General features: G+C 32.1%; 2 protein-coding genes across 3 annotated transcripts in view; one reads left to right on the top strand and one right to left on the bottom strand.

Moving 5' to 3' along the window:
- Positions 1–7,744: 7,744 nt before the first annotated feature.
- On the top strand, positions 7,745–14,952 carry LOC139497190 (probable methyltransferase-like protein 24; the record flags this gene model as incomplete). The annotated part of the gene is given in 7 exon segments (XM_071285283.1): positions 7,745–7,918; positions 9,096–9,314; positions 10,672–10,756; positions 11,182–11,298; positions 13,033–13,104; positions 13,581–13,761; positions 14,440–14,952. Coding segments are annotated over 7 exon segments (1,143 nt in total). The 3' UTR covers positions 14,740–14,952.
- Positions 14,950–20,166, bottom strand: part of LOC139497189 (uncharacterized) — a 44,657-nt gene continuing 39,440 nt past the window's right edge. Inside the window, exons 11-12 of one of the 2 annotated variants that reach the window (XM_071285282.1) lie at positions 19,939–20,151; positions 14,950–19,325 (exon numbers count right to left, since the gene is read on the bottom strand). In XM_071285282.1, coding sequence (XP_071141383.1) covers positions 19,102–19,325; positions 19,939–20,151 — 437 coding nt within the window. In that variant the 3' untranslated portion in view covers positions 14,950–19,101. Of the gene's footprint in view, positions 19,326–19,938; positions 20,152–20,166 lie in introns of those variants that run through there. The other variant, XR_011657711.1, reaches the window with a different exon arrangement.

The following is a 20,166-nucleotide window of genomic DNA, read 5'->3' as shown; positions in this document are numbered from 1 at the left end:
AAACGCGAAATCGGAAAGAAAAAATATTTCGCGTTTTCGCGTTTTCGACTTCGCGTTTTCGCGTTTTCGCGTTTTCGACTTCGCGTTTTCGCGTTTTCGACTTCGCGATTTCGCGTTTTCGCGTTTTCGCCCTATATAATATGATGGGCGAAAACGCGAAAACGCGAAAACGCGAAATGGCCTTAACCGGCCACCATAGGTTATAGAATAGATATATAGGATAGCAATTTTTTTTTTTATTTTCAAATATTATTTTTTCACAACGTGTATCAATTTCCACTTTTCACTTGTATATCTTTCCTCCATTGTAAATTTATGGAGCACCTCTTATTACTTGACTAAACGGTGTAATCAGTATGGTGAATCACCACAGGTATACGTGCGTCAAAAAGTATAATCATGACTATTTTAAGAGGGTTACTCAGTTAGAATATTCCATGTGACCCTCAGAAAAGTTGTATACAAATGTATAGCAATGAAATGTATCATGACAAAATTAAAATGAATTCAGTCACGCAACCGTGAGAAGGAAATAAATTATGCAGAGACAAACAGTCTCAACGGCAGCAGCTTTCGCCTGCATGATTTCTCCGTCTGAGTTTCAATAGATAAAAAAAGCAAGAACGAAAAAGTGCAAAATTCTTATCTCTCTGTGACATCATGCATTAAAAGACCGGCTAGCATGACAATTAATTATTTTTCATCATCTGAAGTTGGAATCATATGATTTTGTAAGATCCTATATATTTCATTGCAATTTAGAACGACACTGACTCATTGAAAAGAACAATTATCAACACTGATACCACGGCTGAGTTAAGTCCCATATGTATTATATAAGTTAGTTGTTACAAATAATTTACACGTTATTTCAATGAAAATACTTTAATTCAGCAGAAATAAAATGTATGTATGTTATACACATGCATGATACAGTGAGTGATTGTTATTCATTATACAAGTTGTTTTAAAGCTTCATATTATAGGCGGATCCAGGGGGGGGCCGGGCCCCCCTTTCGTGGGAAAAATTTGGTTGATTATATAGGGAATCGCTGAAGCATGACTGGAGCCCCCCCCTTTTTAGGTCAGTCAGCGCCCCCCCCCCCCCCCCCCCCCCCTTCGGAAAAGTTCTGGATCCGCCACTGCATATCAAAAATGATGTACATCTTATTGACACCGAAAATACATATTTTAAATATATCTAAATCATTATACTGCTTACCCATGTTACCGTGCTACTGATAAATTTGAATTACTCAAACTCATAAAATTCAGAAAAAGAAGGTATATATATATATAACAGACATACCGTTTTTAAATAATTCATCCCTTGGTTTCAGTTTGGTACAATAATCGGAATTGAAATTCATCTTCAACTCCTAAATTACACATTTCACAAATCCTCGATCTGCTCTACGGGTAGTTTCAGATAACCATCTCTTTCAATATATAAGTTGTCATTGCTAATCTTATCTTAACAAATGTTGTAATGCTTGTCAATATCTGTGAATCATAAATATTTTTCTCTACAAGCGTTTGTTTTAAATTCACGGTAGGTTCTCAACTTCTTACCGCCTGTCTATTTGTCACTATAAAGTTACTCTTCCAAATAATTAAAAATCTTTGCTCTAGTTATTTTAACAATAATTGAAATTATAATTTAGACGGCTTAGAAAAAGTTCCTTGATTTTCCCAGACATGTTCAAAGCCAATAAGATTTTTAAAAAATCTTAAAGTTTATCAAATTTACTGTTTTTAAGTAATTTTAAAGCATTGTCTTTATAAGACCAATATATCAAATTTTTATCTTTTATGTTATACAACAAATCTTCCCTAACAAAGCTTTTAAAACTTGTTAAGAAATAATAGAAAGAAAGTAGGGATGGCAACGAGTACTCGAGTACAATTTTAGTACTCGGACACTCGTTTGCCTGTTATAAATCAGCTTGAGATATTTCTCCTCACATTTCCACTCACTTTAGTTCCGTTGAAATACCCCCTTTGTAATACTATTCAAAATTCATTAGCAACGTAAATACTTTTATCCTGAGACATAAAAATTAATTCTTAAAATACTGCAAAAGATCGTAATCTCTTTAAATTCTTTAGTTCATTGTATAATATTAAAATATGCAAGTAAACGCCGAATTCCCTCACATTAAATCTTGTCACATACAAATATTATGGTGCTTCTCGTTGGTTATTTTCAAAATTTTAAAATCACCGGTCAATTTGTCTTTTAATGCGTTTAAGGAACTCTTGTCATCAATGTACTTGGGTCACATTTAGGAATGTTTGTCGATCAGATGTTTGGACTCGTTATTTTTTCCCTGCGATACAGGTTGAAATATAAATGTCTCCCAATTTTATTTCCACAGAAGACTCCAAAAGCTAATTAAAAGTTTATTACCAAAATGAAAGCATATTCTAGTTTCTTTTCTTACGATTTTGAGACCAAAATAATGCAGATGAAAATAAAAGGTAAAAGTCAGAGTCAGCCTTTTCCCGACATTGAAAAAAAGCAATATCACGAAAAGGAGCTCCATGAACACAGGCACTTTCTCGGATAACTGATTTTAACACTAAGGTATATAGGATTTTTTTTCAGAGAAAAGTGCCTGTGTCCATAACCTATCAATATTTATAGCTTATTTTGTTCCTTAAGTAATGCTCTTTTGACTTATAGTTTATATTAATACGAAATTCTAGATTTTATTATTTTACCTAAGTACATCCGTAAGGGACGACATAAAAAAATCAATGAAGGATAAAAAACTTAATTCAAATAGTTTGGGGTGTGGGGTCAAAATTGCTGCAAGTTTTATTTAATTGACATCGATTTTATACATATCCTTATTGGTCAATCAATTTTTCACAAATTAAGTTAAGAGGGGGGTAGGGTGGTCAGCGAAAAAACTATATGAATTAAGTTTTTTTTATCCTACATTGAACTTTTGATGTCGTCCCTAAGAGAGTCAGGGTACTGAACAATTTATATTGTTAATGTCTTCAGCTGACGGTATTCACTATTTGGATTGTTCACTGACCAAAAGGTCTTATCATTATATAAAAAATGACATTGTCTTTTTTGCACTGTAAAACAATATAACTGTTTCGACTATGTTTACTTTGTTTATGTGATTTGTAAAAAAAAAAAACTGAAATAATAAAAATATTATGAACCAGCACTTCATTCGCATGAATCACAAAACTAAATATCCATAAGTCTAATGGTCAACTAATCCACAAACATATAATCCGTCCTTGTCAAACGGACATCCTGGCATTTAGCCATGTATATAGTTTTACAAATTCACGGATTTGAACTAAAAATATGTCCAGTTGATGTATACTTTCAGTCTCCATCCGAATCACGACAATTGTAAGTTACATTTTTGTATATGTGTTGTGTTGTGTTTACTGTTAACAAAACTTTGATTTTTTTATGTACTACCATGTTGGCTTTATTTTACCTCAGGAATGGATTACAGAAGCTATATTTTTCAAATTCATAGGAATTTTTGGTCCTCAATGCTCTTTAACTTCGTACATTATTTGCCTTTTTTAACTTTTCTTTTTTATTCGAGCGTCACTGATAAGGCTCTTGTAGACGAAACGCGCGTCTGGCGCAAATTTAACATTTCAATCCTGGTATCTATGATGAATTTATTTACAAAATCGGACAATTTAATGAATTGCAGATTTAAATAAATGTGACGATTATAGACGGTTCGTGATAATGCTAAATATATTTGTGACCATTTGTGACGACTAACTATTCTACTGCAATGTTTTATTAGATATTAAGCATAATTCATGCCAATTGTTGGTTTCGCATTTTCATGATTTCATCTTTTATAGCTTTCTAGACGGCAAGGTTCTTGTTATTGTTGAAGGCCGTTCGATGACCTAAAGCTGCTAACGTCTCCAACATTTCGTATCTGGTAGATAGGTTTTCATACCTCATCTCAGTATTTTTTTATATCAACTTCCTTTCACATTAAAAAAATCTCAACTTATAAATCTTTAATGAATTAACAACATTTTCTCTGGATTCTGGACAAAAAGGGTTTGACGTTGCGTGAGAAGACCGTTTGTGATCTTTAGATGATATTTTTGGTTGCTTTTGTTATGGGTTACGGCTTATTGACATATATAGCCTATATAGGTGTCCGACTATCAATTCAAAATCCTTATCTATCCAACCACATTTTGTGTAAATTTCACAGCTTTCTAAATATTTTACCTCAAGTTTAACTTCATAGAAACCAGGTATATCATGACTTGTACAAGTATCATCTATCTACATGATAATTATCAACCTACGTGTATGTTTAAAGTTTTGAAAGAAAGTAATAACGTTCGAAAGACAAGTACTGCTAACAATAACTCCTTGTTTTCTAGAAATCCTAAATAAGCATACTATGGAGCGATACTCAATTTTTGATGCAAACTCATGGACAAGTAAATTTTGGCTCAAAATTATCTACATATATTTCTCTTCAACGAAAAAAAATGCATTTCCGTAAATTTGTTGGTTAGTTTAATTAAGTTAACAATGACATCAAAAGGCACTATTTTTTTGCCAGGGAATGGCTACTGTGACACATATGTTCTAAATGGGTGATATGACACCTAAACATGTACCCTTTTATTTATCCACTAAAACATATCAAACTGCCTGATTAAGTTAACAGTACATTTCAAATTCTAAATAATCAAGTTTGTTCACCTTCTTTCAATAATGAAAGTATGATATATATAAATATATATATATATATATATATATATATATATATATATATATATATATATATATAAGTACGTCTGAGTCAGTGACAACTCTACAACAGATGTATCCATCGGATCGCCATCAATGATGGTGATACATGGCTGTGTACATAATGTATATATATATATATATATATTCCATGTTTCAATCTATATTTCATTTTAGTGTTGTTTTTTTTTTTTTATTATTGTGGATTTACTACATTTTTGCTACTTGATTGAGAAAATCAAAGGAGGGACAAGCTGGAAAGTGTAAAATGTCAGACGTATTCAAGTATCATAAACAAACTATGAGGCCTCTTGTGTATTTAATTTGATTTAATTTGGTTTTTTTTTCTATACAAACTCAGAAACTGCCATTAATGTCTCTCTCTCATTCGAATTGTTCTTGCTGTGTTTATAAAACGTTTTTTCTGTACAGCACATATCCTTTAACTTTCAGAATGCGTTTATAGGAGTCTTCACGGCCGACACTCGGCTAACCGAGAGATTGGTCTGTTAATCTATATTGAGTATGCGGCTATATCGGCGGTTGGTCTGTTAATCGGGTTGGCTAAAGTCTGTTAATCAGGTGTTATCGAGAAAATCATTGAAAGTTCAGCATGTTTCATTGTATAACTTTCTAAATATATTTTCATCATAAAAAGTATTCATGTCTAACAAAACAATTCAATGTACTGAATTCAGTGGTGTAATTATCATTTTTCTAGCTTCGATGTACGATCTATAAAATGAAAAGGCGGGTTACTCATCAATAAATTTATACACATTTTACACACATAAAATGTACACAAACTGACACATTGGTTAAATTTACTTGCATTCAATATTTTGAACATCGAAAAAAGAAAGGCATTATGTTTGTTAACCATATTAATATCATTGTGTGAAAAATCTACACGAAAATCTGTATTTTGGTGACATAAATCAATCTTTATTTAAAACCTGGTCTGTTAATGGGTCGGATGTATAAAACCCGGTCTGTTAATTGGTCTGTTAAGAGTTATGAATGGCAATACAATTATAATTTTATTGCTATATGGGGTGTTATCGGACGAAATGAGTAGACTCAAGACGAGCGGCTAAAATATACGAAAACAACACATGAGCAATGAAACATAACACATACGGAAACAACACATGAAATTGAAAATTGATAAAAATGGTTTCAAAAAGTGTAATATTAAAGTAATATTAATTTCATCCAAGGATGATCGCATATATCATGTTGATTCTGTTTAATTGTCATGAATGACACAAATTTGTCATCTACATTGGTAACCAGTATACAAATCAGAGATAGACGTCGAAATGTAACTAAAAGTCAGTAAGTAAAATATATTGGGATGACAAAATATGAAAAATAAAGAAAGAATAATGAGTAAGATAAATAAAATGTAGAAAAAAATGACATAACAATTTAAAGAATACAGAAATAAACAATACCCCCAATCCGGACCCTCATGGTATACACGATAATCTGGATGGAAACGCAGAATATAGAATAATATATAAGGACAGTAGAGAGTGATACATTGCTAAAAACGAGAGAAAAATAATACTTGTTTAAGAATACAAACATGAAACACCGATGGCTGTTGAAACAGTAACGGATTTCGATGTACTTATATTGGTGACAAATTCTAGAAGTTTACATGCGGACAACTATGGTGGCAGGTTAATGCCTTTCATATTCTATATGGCGAAAACGCGAAAACGCGAAACCGATTTCTCGTTTTCGATTTCGCGATTTCGCCTTTTCGCCCTATAGAATATGAAAGGCGAAATCGCTAAAACGCGAAATGGACTTCACCGGCCACCATAGACAACTGTAGTTCTCCTCTGCACTTATGTAGAAAGGAACTAAACGGAATAAAATGATTTGAAACTTAAAATAACCAAATTTAGCTGCATTAGCTCCTTTCCGTTTACTTCTTTGAAGTGATTTGTAAACAACATATGATTAAGTAATAGAAGAAAAGAACCAATTGGATGATGCTGACGAATTAGGGTTTAACGTCCAGTGACAAATATCATGCTCATATGTGAACGAGAACACGTTATATGTACCCTGTGTTGTATTAGAAAGACATTTTCAGTCGGAATTGAGAACGTGCTACTTCGAACAGACACAAAACTTAAGGCTGATTGAAAACGTCAATAAAAAAATTCATGCATATTCCAGAGGCCAATCCATATCACGCTATATTGAAGTGACACACCCTTCAATAAAATGCAAAGAAAGTCAAAATAAAAATGCTCTTTCTAGGATACTGTTGCACCGTATTGTCATTTTTGTTTACTCAGGAACATCTCATTCTTAAATTTTTCAAGGGTAAAATATAAAAGTAGCAAAATTATTGTCGTGGCTAAATAACTCTTAACTGACACAATTTCAATTGTCCAACCCATTAACAGACTTTTTTCCCCATAATTTTTTACTAAAACATGGTATTATTCACGTTATTTTACAATTATGAAATATTTACTAATGTCGATTTATTTTTTAGAACCACAGTACTATTTTTTTTCCCTTTAAATGATATCTAAATTTGTTTGTTTCGCCTTTTATTAAAAAAATTGCTATGCGTATAAGGATAAATACTACATACTTGCGCGACGCCTTTTAGTTTTACTGAAAACTGCGCACACTAAGAAATGTTTTTACAAGTGCAAAATGTTCTATGATAGATATCATTTTGTCAGACACTTTTCTTTTTTTGATTTGGTGCTTATAACATGCCAAAAATCTGTATATTTAATAGAGTTTAACATTAAATTAAGCGTTTTACTCTTAACAGACGTATAACCAACCCCATTAACAGACCAATCGCCCATATAGCCGCATACTCAATATAGATTAACCAACCAATTTCTCGGTTAGCCGAGTGTCGGCCGTGGTCTTAAAACTTTTCATATCAAATACGAAACAGTGTTTCTATTATTTTTGTAGGAACTATGACGTCACAGAAAGACTTTGAGATGCAGCCTCGATATACCAGCAGGTGCACGTCTAGTAATTTTCGTCGATTTATTATTGTGGCAATTCTGGGAGCTTTTATTATTCTGATTACTGTTCATGGAACGGATAAATGTAGAGATCTTTTCTCGTCAACTACAAATATAGGTAAAGCATTTTCTTCTGTCAAATGACTTAAATTCTTAACTTTCCTCCCGTGTATGGAAATCTTCAACGAAAATATGAAGCAATGAGAAGAAAAGATCTGGTGTGTGGCGATTTCAAAAAATTAACAGACTGACAAAAAAAGAGGACCGAATAGAGTGGGGGAAAATCCCGGACAGAGTTAATTACTTAAAAAAAAACACACAGGACAATTGTTTTCATCCTACCCCCCGCCCCCTTCCCTAAAATAAAATGAAATGGTAGCTCCATAAAGATTGATTGTTTTTTGGCTCCACATATTCAGTGAAAAACAAATACCAGATAAAAATATCAAACTGGAGGAGACAGTTTTTATTGACTGATTCAGCCCTCAAAAAAGGACCAGGAAATTCGTCACAACAATATTGCACGTGCTTACCGTGTCTAACATTTCATATCTGTCTATATTTATATTAATATCGACATTGCATGCCCATTGTTAATTTTTGGACGTCATGTCGATGGATCATTTAATGGCATTAGGTCCCAAAATACACACGAAATGCAATAATGCGTAAATGTATCAACTAGTTTTGAGAATTATAAAATAGAAATGTGTTCAAATTTACTAATTTGAAATTTTAAGAACCATTTTGGGGCCTTATTGAACCTTTATTCTCCTTTACATCTGAGATCAGACGACTTTTCACTTTTCATGTGTATATAGTGCTTACACTATTTCTCGGATTTTCTTTTGTAATAGTTATATATTCAATATTTATTTGAATGTGACAGTTATGGATAGAATTGACATCATGAAGATGAAGCAAGACTGAATTATCTATGAATGTAGTCTACAAGAACCCGTATTCCTTTTGGACCTTACGTGCAACCAAATATACACTCGCTAAAATTTCAAACATTAAAACATATAAAGATTGATACCTTTCAGTATGTTATAAATCAATATTTCAAAAATTGAATCTATACAATATGCACGAACTTGATTGGATTTTTGGTGTTTTAACGGAACTTTTAAGCACCACATTTAGGCTATTTCGTGGCGGCCAGTTTTTATTGGCGGAGAAAGCCAGGATGCCCGGAGAAAACCTCTGACCTGTAGAAAAACTGACAATCCTAGCTTTCAGAACTGACAACGTGTACACAAAATCACGCTGTACATTTTGTTTTTGTTTTTTAGAAAACGCACCTGAAAACACAATCCAAGCTAGAAACCAGGGTTTTATAGCTCGTCACACACCAACAAAAGAACAGAATGATAAGGTGCTGCCAACAACCGCAAAACAACAGCTTATTGAGGTTTCTAAACTAAAAGATTCGAAAGAACCAATCGATTGGAAGTTGCCAATAGCCACAACACAGCACGTTTCAAAACTACCAGAATCGAAAGAACAAAACGGTAAGGGAGCTACTATTAAATTTTTATGGGGACGGGCAGCTAAGATGAAATTTGAAAAAAAGGCAAGAGACGAATTTTGAGTTAAAAAAAGGGCAGGATGAGACACTTTGCCCCCCCCCCCCCCCCCCAAAAAAAAAACAAAACAAAAAGGCTGGACCGAATAGAGTGAAAAATAAAAAGGAAGGACAGAGATTACAAAAAAAATAAAAATAAATAAATATGAAAACATGCAAGACAATTTTTTTCATTCTAGCCCTACCATAAAAATCAAATGGTAGCTCCCTAAGATCACAATGCTTTATCTATAAATTGCTGTTGTTCACAGCTGTAACATAAGACTCTTTGTACATCTTGTTTATCACACTGTTAAAGAAAAACATTTTATATGTGAAAATTGAAATAAGGATAGCAATTACAATATCCTCTTCGGGATAGAAAAAAAAGAACCCTTCCTCTCCATTTCATCCGACTGCTTTTGTCTTACATTTTTGTTCTCTTTATATATTCGTCTAAACTCTGCCAATTCCGTCACTCTTCTAAAAATTGGACAATTCCGTGCCTCTATTTGATTGGACAATTCCGTGCCTCCATTTGATAGAAAGTAACAGATTCAGCCGATGATTGCCGATTGCTCTTTTCAGTGTCTTTCTAATGCCGCATTATCGGACCACAGATGAATTATCACGTTGTGATTGGTTAAACGCCGTCACGTGGTGACCCCCTATGAGACTGTAGGGGGTTAGTAAGTTTCATAGGGGGTTCATGACGCGTTAATGGCGACGTCATCTATTAATGTTGTTGTGTTTCATTGTTTATTTTTCAACAAAACGCCGCAGAAAAAGACCAGCGTCCGATAAATTCGTTATACGGTTAACTACTGACCCCCTACGGATCCATAGAGAGTGAATAAAATTCATAGGGGACTCGGCCTCCGGCCTCACCCCCTATGGATTTTACTAACCCTCTATGGATCCGTATGGGGTCAGTAGCGAACCATATAACTTATATTGTTTATCCCTATTACTCCGATTGCTCTTTTCAGTGTCTTTCTAATGCCGCATTGTTTATCCCTATTACTCCGATTGCTCTTTTCAGTGTCTTTCTAATGCCGCATTGTTTATCCCTATTACTCCGATTGCTCTTTTCAGTGTCTTTCTAATGCCGCATTGTTTATCCCTATTACTCCGATTGCTCTTTTCAGTGTCTTTCTAATGCCGCATTGTTTATCCCTATTACTATTTTCATATTCTGATGTAGTTTTTCACTTTATACAGACTTTCGACATTTTAAAGCATTACACCTAAATAAAATGTATTAATTTTAATTTGTCTTTATGATACCTGATTGCTTTTCATAGGCAATGGTTTAAAAGTTAACACGAATGACAGTAAAAAACCAAATGAAACGACAAACTGGATCGAGGCTTTTAGAGAGCTAGCAAGGTTTGTAAATGGACTTTTTAATTTTGGTTTTCTGTGGGGATTCATTCAGGTAACTAACTTTAAGGTCACTCCTTAAAGTTATTTTATTGAACTGCAAAGATTTACTCGGTTTTCAAACGAGACTAGCAACCGATATTTTTACTTTTACCTTTATTCATTAGGGGGCGGGAGGAGGGGATACAATAGCGCTTACCATTTGAAATTTCTATAAACTTTTGTGGGAAAATATTGGTTGATTATTTAGGGAATCATTATAGCATGGCTGACGCAGGCCCTCTCATAGGCAGTCAGTAGTCAGTAGCCTCCCCCTTTTTATGATAATGTCAGTGTTAACCCGCCACTGTTAATACATGTATGAGCATCGTTGATGAAATAGCTAGGTTAGACATAAATTAACAAATTAATATGTGGGATCTTTATTTTAGAGATTTGAGAGAAGACGATTATTTTTGCCCAAATAAAGTGGAGAGAGGCCAGTTGAAGTTTGATTGCAATACTAGTCCATTTGTAGTACAGAAACCATGTCTTGTTTATTCATTTGGGTAAGTTTTAACAGATACAAGAAATCCAATTATTTTCCTCTGTCTTTTTCTCTTTATCTAAAAAACTTATCTCGACAAAGACAAGAACAACACCACAAACAGAGAATGAAAGAGAAAAAAAAAGCAACACGTGAAACCGAGTGCGCTGACTGATCACCAAAACGGAGTATCATACCTGTACAGAACAGACCAGTCGGTAGATACACCAAAATATGAAATATTGTTATCTTTTAAGATGACGAAGAAGACATGGTATGAATGTCGATGAGACTATCCACCAAAAACCAAAGAACAAGGCTGTATCCAATTACATGCGTTCGTATATACGACTTTCGGCAATGAGCAAACTTCATTGCATCAATCAAACATGTGTCAATTTAATATTGGTTATACACAATTCAATTAAGGATGTTCGCTGCTCAGTTTCAAAATAAATAACTTTTCATTAAACTAGTATGTATTGATAAGTAATAAATTGAGGAATCAAAAAAGCCCAAAAAATACAGGCCGTGGTCAATGTGCTTGTTTTCGAGATATTAGACATTGGAATTTTGGCGGGAAAATGTTCTCTCTTGATTTTTCATAGCTCTATCATTGACCAGTTAAAGTTCTCAAACACTATTAAAAAATAAATTCAATTGTATAAGACTTTTACAAATGACTTATAGTTATACATGTACAAGATTTATAAAAAGAAAAATGGGGATTCATGGGAATTTTTTTTTAAGGCATTCAAATGGATAAAACCAGAGAATTCCGAAAATCTGACAAAAATTCCAAAACATGACAAGCAGGCATCCTTAATAGACCACTTTCGAGTTCATCCATCACCGTAAAAAACTCGTTAATTATGTTCGCTTTTATGACGTCATTTACCAGAAAGAGTGGATCGCCTGTATCCCTGCATTATTAACGTTCATCAAGCGTCTTAGTGATCGTCATTGTGCAAGATAAACTAGAAACAAAGTTTGTTTTGTAAGTACTTGATCACAATTACCTAATGACAGCAGTGCTGGTTGTCAATTACGAAAATTTAATTTGCCGAATAAGTCGTGCAATATAGCATAATAGTTTTCCAACCACTAGCTCAACATTGGACATCGGAAGTGACGATACACATAAAACGCACGAATGATGTTCACTAAAACCAAAGTTTTTGACGGAAATTCATCAAACTCGAAAGTTGTCTATTAATTCCGAATTATATATTGAATAATTTTTGGCATGATCGACGTTGCGGCAAAGCCTTAAAGCGAACCCCAATGGGGAGACCAACATTTAACTACTATTTAACAGAAATGTTGATTATGACCGTTCGCTCATTACAGAAACAGGATACCAGGAGACGCTGTTTTAAATTTATACTATGTACAAAATCCCTAAATCTACTCGAAGGACTTTGGATTTGCTAAAGGTTTATACGGTGTACATTTTATCATATTTTAAAAAAAAAAACAAACGTCTAACGTCTGTATGACGTAATACAGATTTTTGGGATTTGACCAATCCTGTCACGAATGAGTGATGTCGATTTCACCATGAATGGTTGAAACAAAATGATTGCCATTGATAACACCAACAAAAAAATACTTTTTTTTACTATAAAGCATATAATACGGGACAGGAATATATCCTATAGTGTATAAATTGTGTGCAATTACATGTGATTTGTGTGCAATTAAATGTGTTTTGTGTGCAACTAAATACGTGGTTGTGTTTGTTTCAACTTTCCAGCATTAACAACCAGTGGAGTTTTGATGATGCAATGGCTAACATAGGGTGTGATGTCTTTTCTTTCGATCCTAGGTATGTTGAAACATTTGATATAAGAAAATGTAGTATGATTCCCAGTAAGACAACTATCTCATCCAAGTCACAATTTGTATAAGTAAACCATAACTGGTCGACAGCAAGCTATAAAGAGTCATAAAATAACATGTGGAAAACCATTTAAACTGGAAAACCAATGGTCTTTTCTTTATTAAAAAGGAGAAACAAGAACCACATTAACAAACTACAACTACTGAACATCAGATTGCTGACCTAGGACAGGTGCAAACACAAGCAGTGGGTTGAGACGTTTTAATAGGTACAAATCTTTGCCTTTATCTGAAACATGAATGTTTTTTTGATTGTTTAACCTCCAGTGGCAAATATATCAGGCATATTTAGGAAGAAAAAGGTCTCATACTATTTTCCGCCAACATTTCTGTACGGAATTTTACGAGTTTATGAAAAAAATCTAGGGGGCGTACTACTTATATCTGTTATTTTGTTTTCAGTATGGGATATACAGGTGAACACGTGAGACCATCTGGTGTCCATTTCTACCCAATTGGATTAGGTTCAAAGTCCATGGATGACTTTACTCCACGCATGGATAACTATGTCAAAAAAAATCCTGGGAAGAAATGGAAAATAAGAACCCTAGGAGACCTAGTGAAGGAGTTAAACCACAGCAAAGTATGAACTAAATGAAATATAGGGTTGTCCTTCTGAAATATTTACCTCCATCTCGGTTAGGTACTTTTTTTGAAAAAATAAAATAAATATTTATTTGTTTTACGTTCACAAACGGTCATGAGATATTTAAATTTGACTTATGAACGAAAATAATACACACATCAATGCCGAAGACAATATCTATATTAGAGGTCTGGATGTGGTCTTTTATTTCTGTATTTTAAAATATTTAAGCCATTTTTCACTGTTCCTTCATATTGGCCCATAAGTTTATTGTTTTTATTTAAGCACACAATTATTCTCTTTTCTTTATTTTTTTGGTCAATATTCAAAAACCTCGCTTAACGAGACAAGAAATTGCTACTGTAAATTTCAGGCATTGTTGGTTTAATTTTTTTACGAAGTAAATACTTTAATTAACAGTAGGGGGTGTTGCATGAGAATGTTTTTTTTGTATTGACTCTTCCTTTCCATCTGTTGCTTTGCATACTTATTTATTTCTAGCAAGTACCAGATCAGGATAATCAACATAAGCCCCCCCCCCCCCCCCCCCCCACCCGAACAGCAAAATGAAGTTATTATCCCTAAAGAGTCGTCCGGAAACAGTCACCCAGAATTAATTAAATGCATCATAGGATATATTTGAATGTGTAAACATTGCATTTTTTTATGTTTCAGAGGCCTATTGATATGCTGAAAATTGATGTAGAATCATATGAATGGGAAATCATTCCAAATATATTACAAAGTGGTTTAGTTCCCCGTATAAAACAAATGAACATGGAGTTTCAAATTTTTGAGGACACGCCACCGGAAAGAATTCCGTATTTTCTAAATGTGTACAAAGCGATGACGAAAGCTGGTTTCAAGCAGTTTTATTGTATGCCAAGTGTTACTCTCAACAAAAATGATTTGAAAAATAAGCGTCTTATTTCTGAATGTGCTTATGTAAATGTTAATTATGCGTTTAGGAAATGAATAAAGTTGTTCAATAGAAAATAGTTTGAGAAAAAATGCAAGCTCATGTTTTGATGCAAACTTAAATGCCAAGAAGCAATATCAAACTGTTAAATATACAGTTAAACATTTGTGACCTCTGCTAAGGTTTATGAAGAATTTTATTTGTCAATCAAGATACTCAGAGGAGCAGAACAATTGCAGTTTTGATTAATTAAAGCTGTGTACAAATAATTGTGATGTTTTTTTTTTTATTGAACTATGATTACAATACATGTACATGTGACAATAAAACAAAAACTATATAGGAAAAGGGAGACAACTTCCCTAAGATTATTAGTGAGTAAATACAATCAGTACCGTTGTATTACTGAAGGAAGAGCTTTAAATGTTCTGTTCAGTTCTACTTCTTTTGAATGATGTGACAAATATATTGTACTGTTTGATTTCTCCTTTAACATGTTGAATACGACCACAATAAACACAACATATACATTTGAAGGTTAACACACGATCTTGAACAACATACAAGTTTCTAAACTATTTGACAAAATTAATTATAAGATTACAGTTGAATAAAAACAAACATAATTAAAAGATAAAGTTTGCGAGTTCTGACATTAACTCAACAAAACAAAACTTTATGACAAAAGAGATGATCTCAGCTTTCCAATTGTGAACTTTCCATTTCTAAGTATCAACATTCCAGCAGGACCTGCATATGGGTTATATATATATATCCCAATTGATACGATATTCCCGAGCTTGTATTTCCTATCATGATTTTCTTGACAAAAGGCTGCTGCTTACAAGGAAGCTATTAAACCAAGAGTTTCAAATGGTGAAGTTGAAATCATCCCTTCGTTGGTTACTGTCAAATTTATATACATCAACCTACCATTTAATTCTATTCTCCTTGTCTTCAAACTGGATACCTGAATGGGTTGAATTCTATTTCTTATTTTCTCCTTATATCAAAATCATATCCTTAAAAAATTCTTACAATTTTCTTTTGTATCAATGTTCAGTATCAAATTGTATCATGAAGTTATTGAAATATAAGAGAAATATGCGAAACAAAAGACTGTACGATTGCATCAACCATTTGTGGTAAGCGCTTTAAAAAACACCGAGTACTTGTACAAAAAAAATCTGTTTGTGTACAAAACTATAGTTTGTACACAACATACATGTATATATATAACATTGTAAACACTTGCCATTATATCAAGAAAGTTTGAGAAAAAAAAATACAAATTTTGTTTAGTAAAAAAAGCATGCATTTATCTCTCGGTATCAACCAGGAATACAATATTATACAGTTGTTAAGGAAATAGTCATGTATTAATATATATCTCATGTTTATAGCCTTTGATCAAGAAAAGAACAAAACAATAGTAAACACAAATTATTTTTTTAGGGTGGGGGGGTATTTCTATTTTAACTGCCCTTTATAGAAAAAAAGTGTACAACATACTAATCTGCGGACACGGATATATGTACGTCTGACGTTAATGTCATTTTAATCGAATGTTTCAAACGCTTGAATTAAAGTTGCAATACTTCATCATTTTAACTATGAACAATTTTCGAAGGCTATGAACCATGAGTGATGGGACAGGGCAACACAAACTCCGTTGAAATGATAAATGACAATGCTAAGTAATACAACTGCATACCAAATACCATTTCCCTTTCATAAGTGGTCTCTTTAAATTGACATAAACACAAATGATAAATGACAATGCTAAATAATAATACAACTGCATAGTTTTTACTAAAAAACATTCCCCTTTCACAACTGTTCTCTTTGAATTGACCTAAAAACAAATCAATCCTTAACTTGATAGTAATTTAAAATTAAAATTTAAAACATCTCTTATTTTAAGATGCACTCACACAATCATGTAAATTGTATTTTGTTTTAATTCATTGAGTGTGTACTTAATACAAGTACTTCGAATTTTTTTATATTCTTTGACTGCAAAATTAATATTCATTATGTTTTTGAAAAATCAATAACTTTGTAGAAATATTACAAAATTTATAACATATAGATCTTGATTATCTAACTAATTACTTTATTTACACAAGTCTTAGAGGAATAATTTTCCTTAACAATTCAATACACTTTTATTATCTTAAATACATCTAAAAGCTGCTATATTATTCTTTAGATAATTTTGTTTTTTGTATGATCAATTAAAATAATATATATAGCTCATTTACTGCCAAAAAAGTGTTCTTCAAATTTGGATGGAAATATCACATTAATTTCAAATGTTAGAAAACATTTGTTATCATCCCTTTGATTGACCATGCACAAGCTTTAAAACCGTGTCTCCAATTTTCGATAAACGCCTCCAATTCGAAGATATTTTCATTCAACCTCATTTCAACTTTCATCTTTTGAAAGCTTAAATTCATTCAGAATCAAATTCTCTAAAAAAAAACAAAAAACAAATGGACATTTTTTTGGAAGAAAATACTTCCTTTAAACACATCTTTAAAAGCCAAACGGTTACCAAGGAGTCACCTATATACATTCTATCTTCATTTTATTATAACAAGTGCTATGAAAAATTGTTTTGAAAAATCACCAAAAAACTGAATATTTTGGAAAATTAGCTCCTCCCATATAGTCTGATATAAAGTATTTACCATGTGCTTAAATTCAAAAGATGTTGTTATTAATTATTCCCATTATGACTTTGGGATTTTAACAAAATGTTCAGAATTATAAATACATGTTCTTTAAATAATGTGGTAAACATTATTTCACCTTAAAAAAAATCACCATTAGACTGTATTATTAGTGCTAACTTAAATAAAATACTGGGGATTCATTCAATTTTTCTGGGTACCAATTTGCGTGGATTTAGTAGAACTTGCATGTTTGTGGATGTTGAAGACTTTAAGGATGTACACCTCTGAGGAGCCAAAAATTTCTAGTATTAAAACTTTTTTTCTAAACCTGATTTTTGGGTTTATAAGACTGTAACAAAATAATTGGTGAAGAAAAAAATCATATGGTGGTGCACTTTTGTTTTTGCTACGGCCCTTTGAAAATGCCCAATTTGAATAATTTTCCCACTATTCACCTATTTTTGACCTATTTTGGGGCTTTTATCGTGAAAAAAATCACAGTTCCACAATTAAACTTTTTTTCATACTTTCTATAAAGATGAAGTGAACAAATCTGAGTAAATTTTACTTAAGGATGTACTTAGGTGAGGTTAGGTGTAAATTAAGAAATTAAGAAATTAAAATTGATACTATAACTTGTAGAGCATCAATAAAGGATAAAGATAAGCTAAAAATATTCATAGGTCATGGACCTCCTTTTCGAGATATTTGAGATTTAAAATATGGCGGGAAAAGGCTGACTCTGACTTTTACCTTATATTTGCATTGGTATCATATGGGTCTCAAAATAAAAAAAAAGAAAATCAAGAATCTTCTTAAATTTTGGTAAATGACCTTTCATGTCAGAGCTATTAAGTCTTATATGAAAAAATAAATGGGTGTTATGGGGCAAAATATTTTACCTTGTATTGTATGGAAAAACTTTAAGGAATCCGAACATTTGATACAAATTCAAAAACCTCACTTCATTACATCCTTAAAAACACTATAGGTAGGTGTTAGTATAAGAAAGTTTTATCATATTTTGACTTTTTTTGTGTAAAATTTACCATGCTGTCAAGTTGGTATTTTTTTTGATTTTTCTCAGTTTTAAGAACAAAATGCATATTATTTCAACTTTTTTGTTACGAATGATTGAACAAATGCATATCTAAGAAATTTAAAAAGACCAAAATGATATGGGATGTACTTAATTCTTGTAAAATAATTTTTTTGTATCCCTAACCCGTTTTCTCAAAATTTTGACTAAAAATACTGACTTGATTAGTCGTAAAATTTTAAAAAATGGATTACTCGAAAACCATTCATTGTAAATACACAATTTTTTCACAGAGTTTTGTTTGATTATAATATTTTTAGAATTTATTGATATTTTCAACTTGTATCACATGTTTTGGAAATAATTCAAGAACGAGATTTCAACTAGACTGAACGAGACTGAAAAGTCAGAAGAAGTTTCTGTTGAAAATGTTTACTGTAGATTCAGAAATTATTGCGTGCATCTTATATTGCGATTTTATCATTTAAGACTGACATGTGATTTAAATGTTTGCGATATTGTGAAAAATCCTGTTTAAATCATATAAGAATTAAAAAAACCAAATACGAATTTAAATTAATGCGATTATAACACTGTTACATTTTTCGCAATAATAAAATCCTCGCAATAATTTCTGAATTTACAGTACTGAATTTCATACAGCCATTGCCTCATAAATAAGGTTTATTAACCTGACATTACAAAAAAAAATTCTTTCTTGATGTAGAATGTACAATTGCCATCTGACATTTTCCTGCTGATCTTAGTTGTTGCGGTACATATTTTGGATTTGAAGATAATTCTCTTTTCACGTTTGTTAGTATCTCCTCGATATGCTCATCTTTGTATTTATTCTTGGCAACAGATATGAATGCTCTTATGAAAGATGTCCCATTAACTTCACTTCTATATGATGTATAGCCTGTAACACAAAAAAGAAATAACTGTTACTTTTATGATAAACTATACAGCTGTATAAATGTTTCCAGAGATGACGAAATTCGTATTTGGAACAAAAATGTATGGTAAATATACTCGGTTTTAATTTTCACTCCATAGATTGGAAAAATAAAGTCCAAATAAATACAAACATATAGTATAACTAGAAACTTACTATGCTAACATCGCAATAGAGATTTAAAAAAAACCCTAATATTTAATTAAGTTTTCTATCAATAATAATTTAAAAAGTCTGCATTGCTAAGAACAGGTCTAAATATGTATACTTTATAAAAATGGCCTGTCCAAAAGATAAAATAATTTATGCATAACAAAATCATAATCTGATTTTTGATTTTTGTAAAGGCACCCAACTCACATAAAATAACGAGTTGTTCGATGCATTTTTTTGTCACGATGTTATACTGTTTCGCTTTTATATCTTGTATTTATAACCTGGTATCCTTATGTTGAAAAAGTAACTTCCAATCCATAGGTATAGACGACATTACAGCATTATGGAGAAAATAAAACATATTAAAATATGAAAAGATAAGTCAAAATAAAACAAAAACTAAAAATGAAATATAACTGACCTGGTATTGTTGCATATGCTACTATAATGTCAGCATCTGTTGGCACATTTTCTTTAGAAAAACTAGACTCATCAGTAGAGAACATTTCTGGTGAGCTAGATGGCTCACCAGGTATTCCTGTTTGGACATCATTAGAAGGCAAATCTGACACTTCAACCTTTTCTTGATTTCCTTTTCCACGACAGGTTTGAATGAGAAATACCTTTGGTTTACCTAAAAAACAATTAA

The sequence above is a fragment of the Mytilus edulis genome, chromosome 12 (genome assembly GCF_963676685.1).
Source record: "Mytilus edulis chromosome 12, xbMytEdul2.2, whole genome shotgun sequence".
Classification (NCBI taxonomy): domain Eukaryota; kingdom Metazoa; phylum Mollusca; class Bivalvia; order Mytilida; family Mytilidae; genus Mytilus; species Mytilus edulis.
The sequence above is the reverse complement of the archived record's forward strand: the minus strand, read 5'-3'. Positions and strand labels throughout refer to the sequence as shown.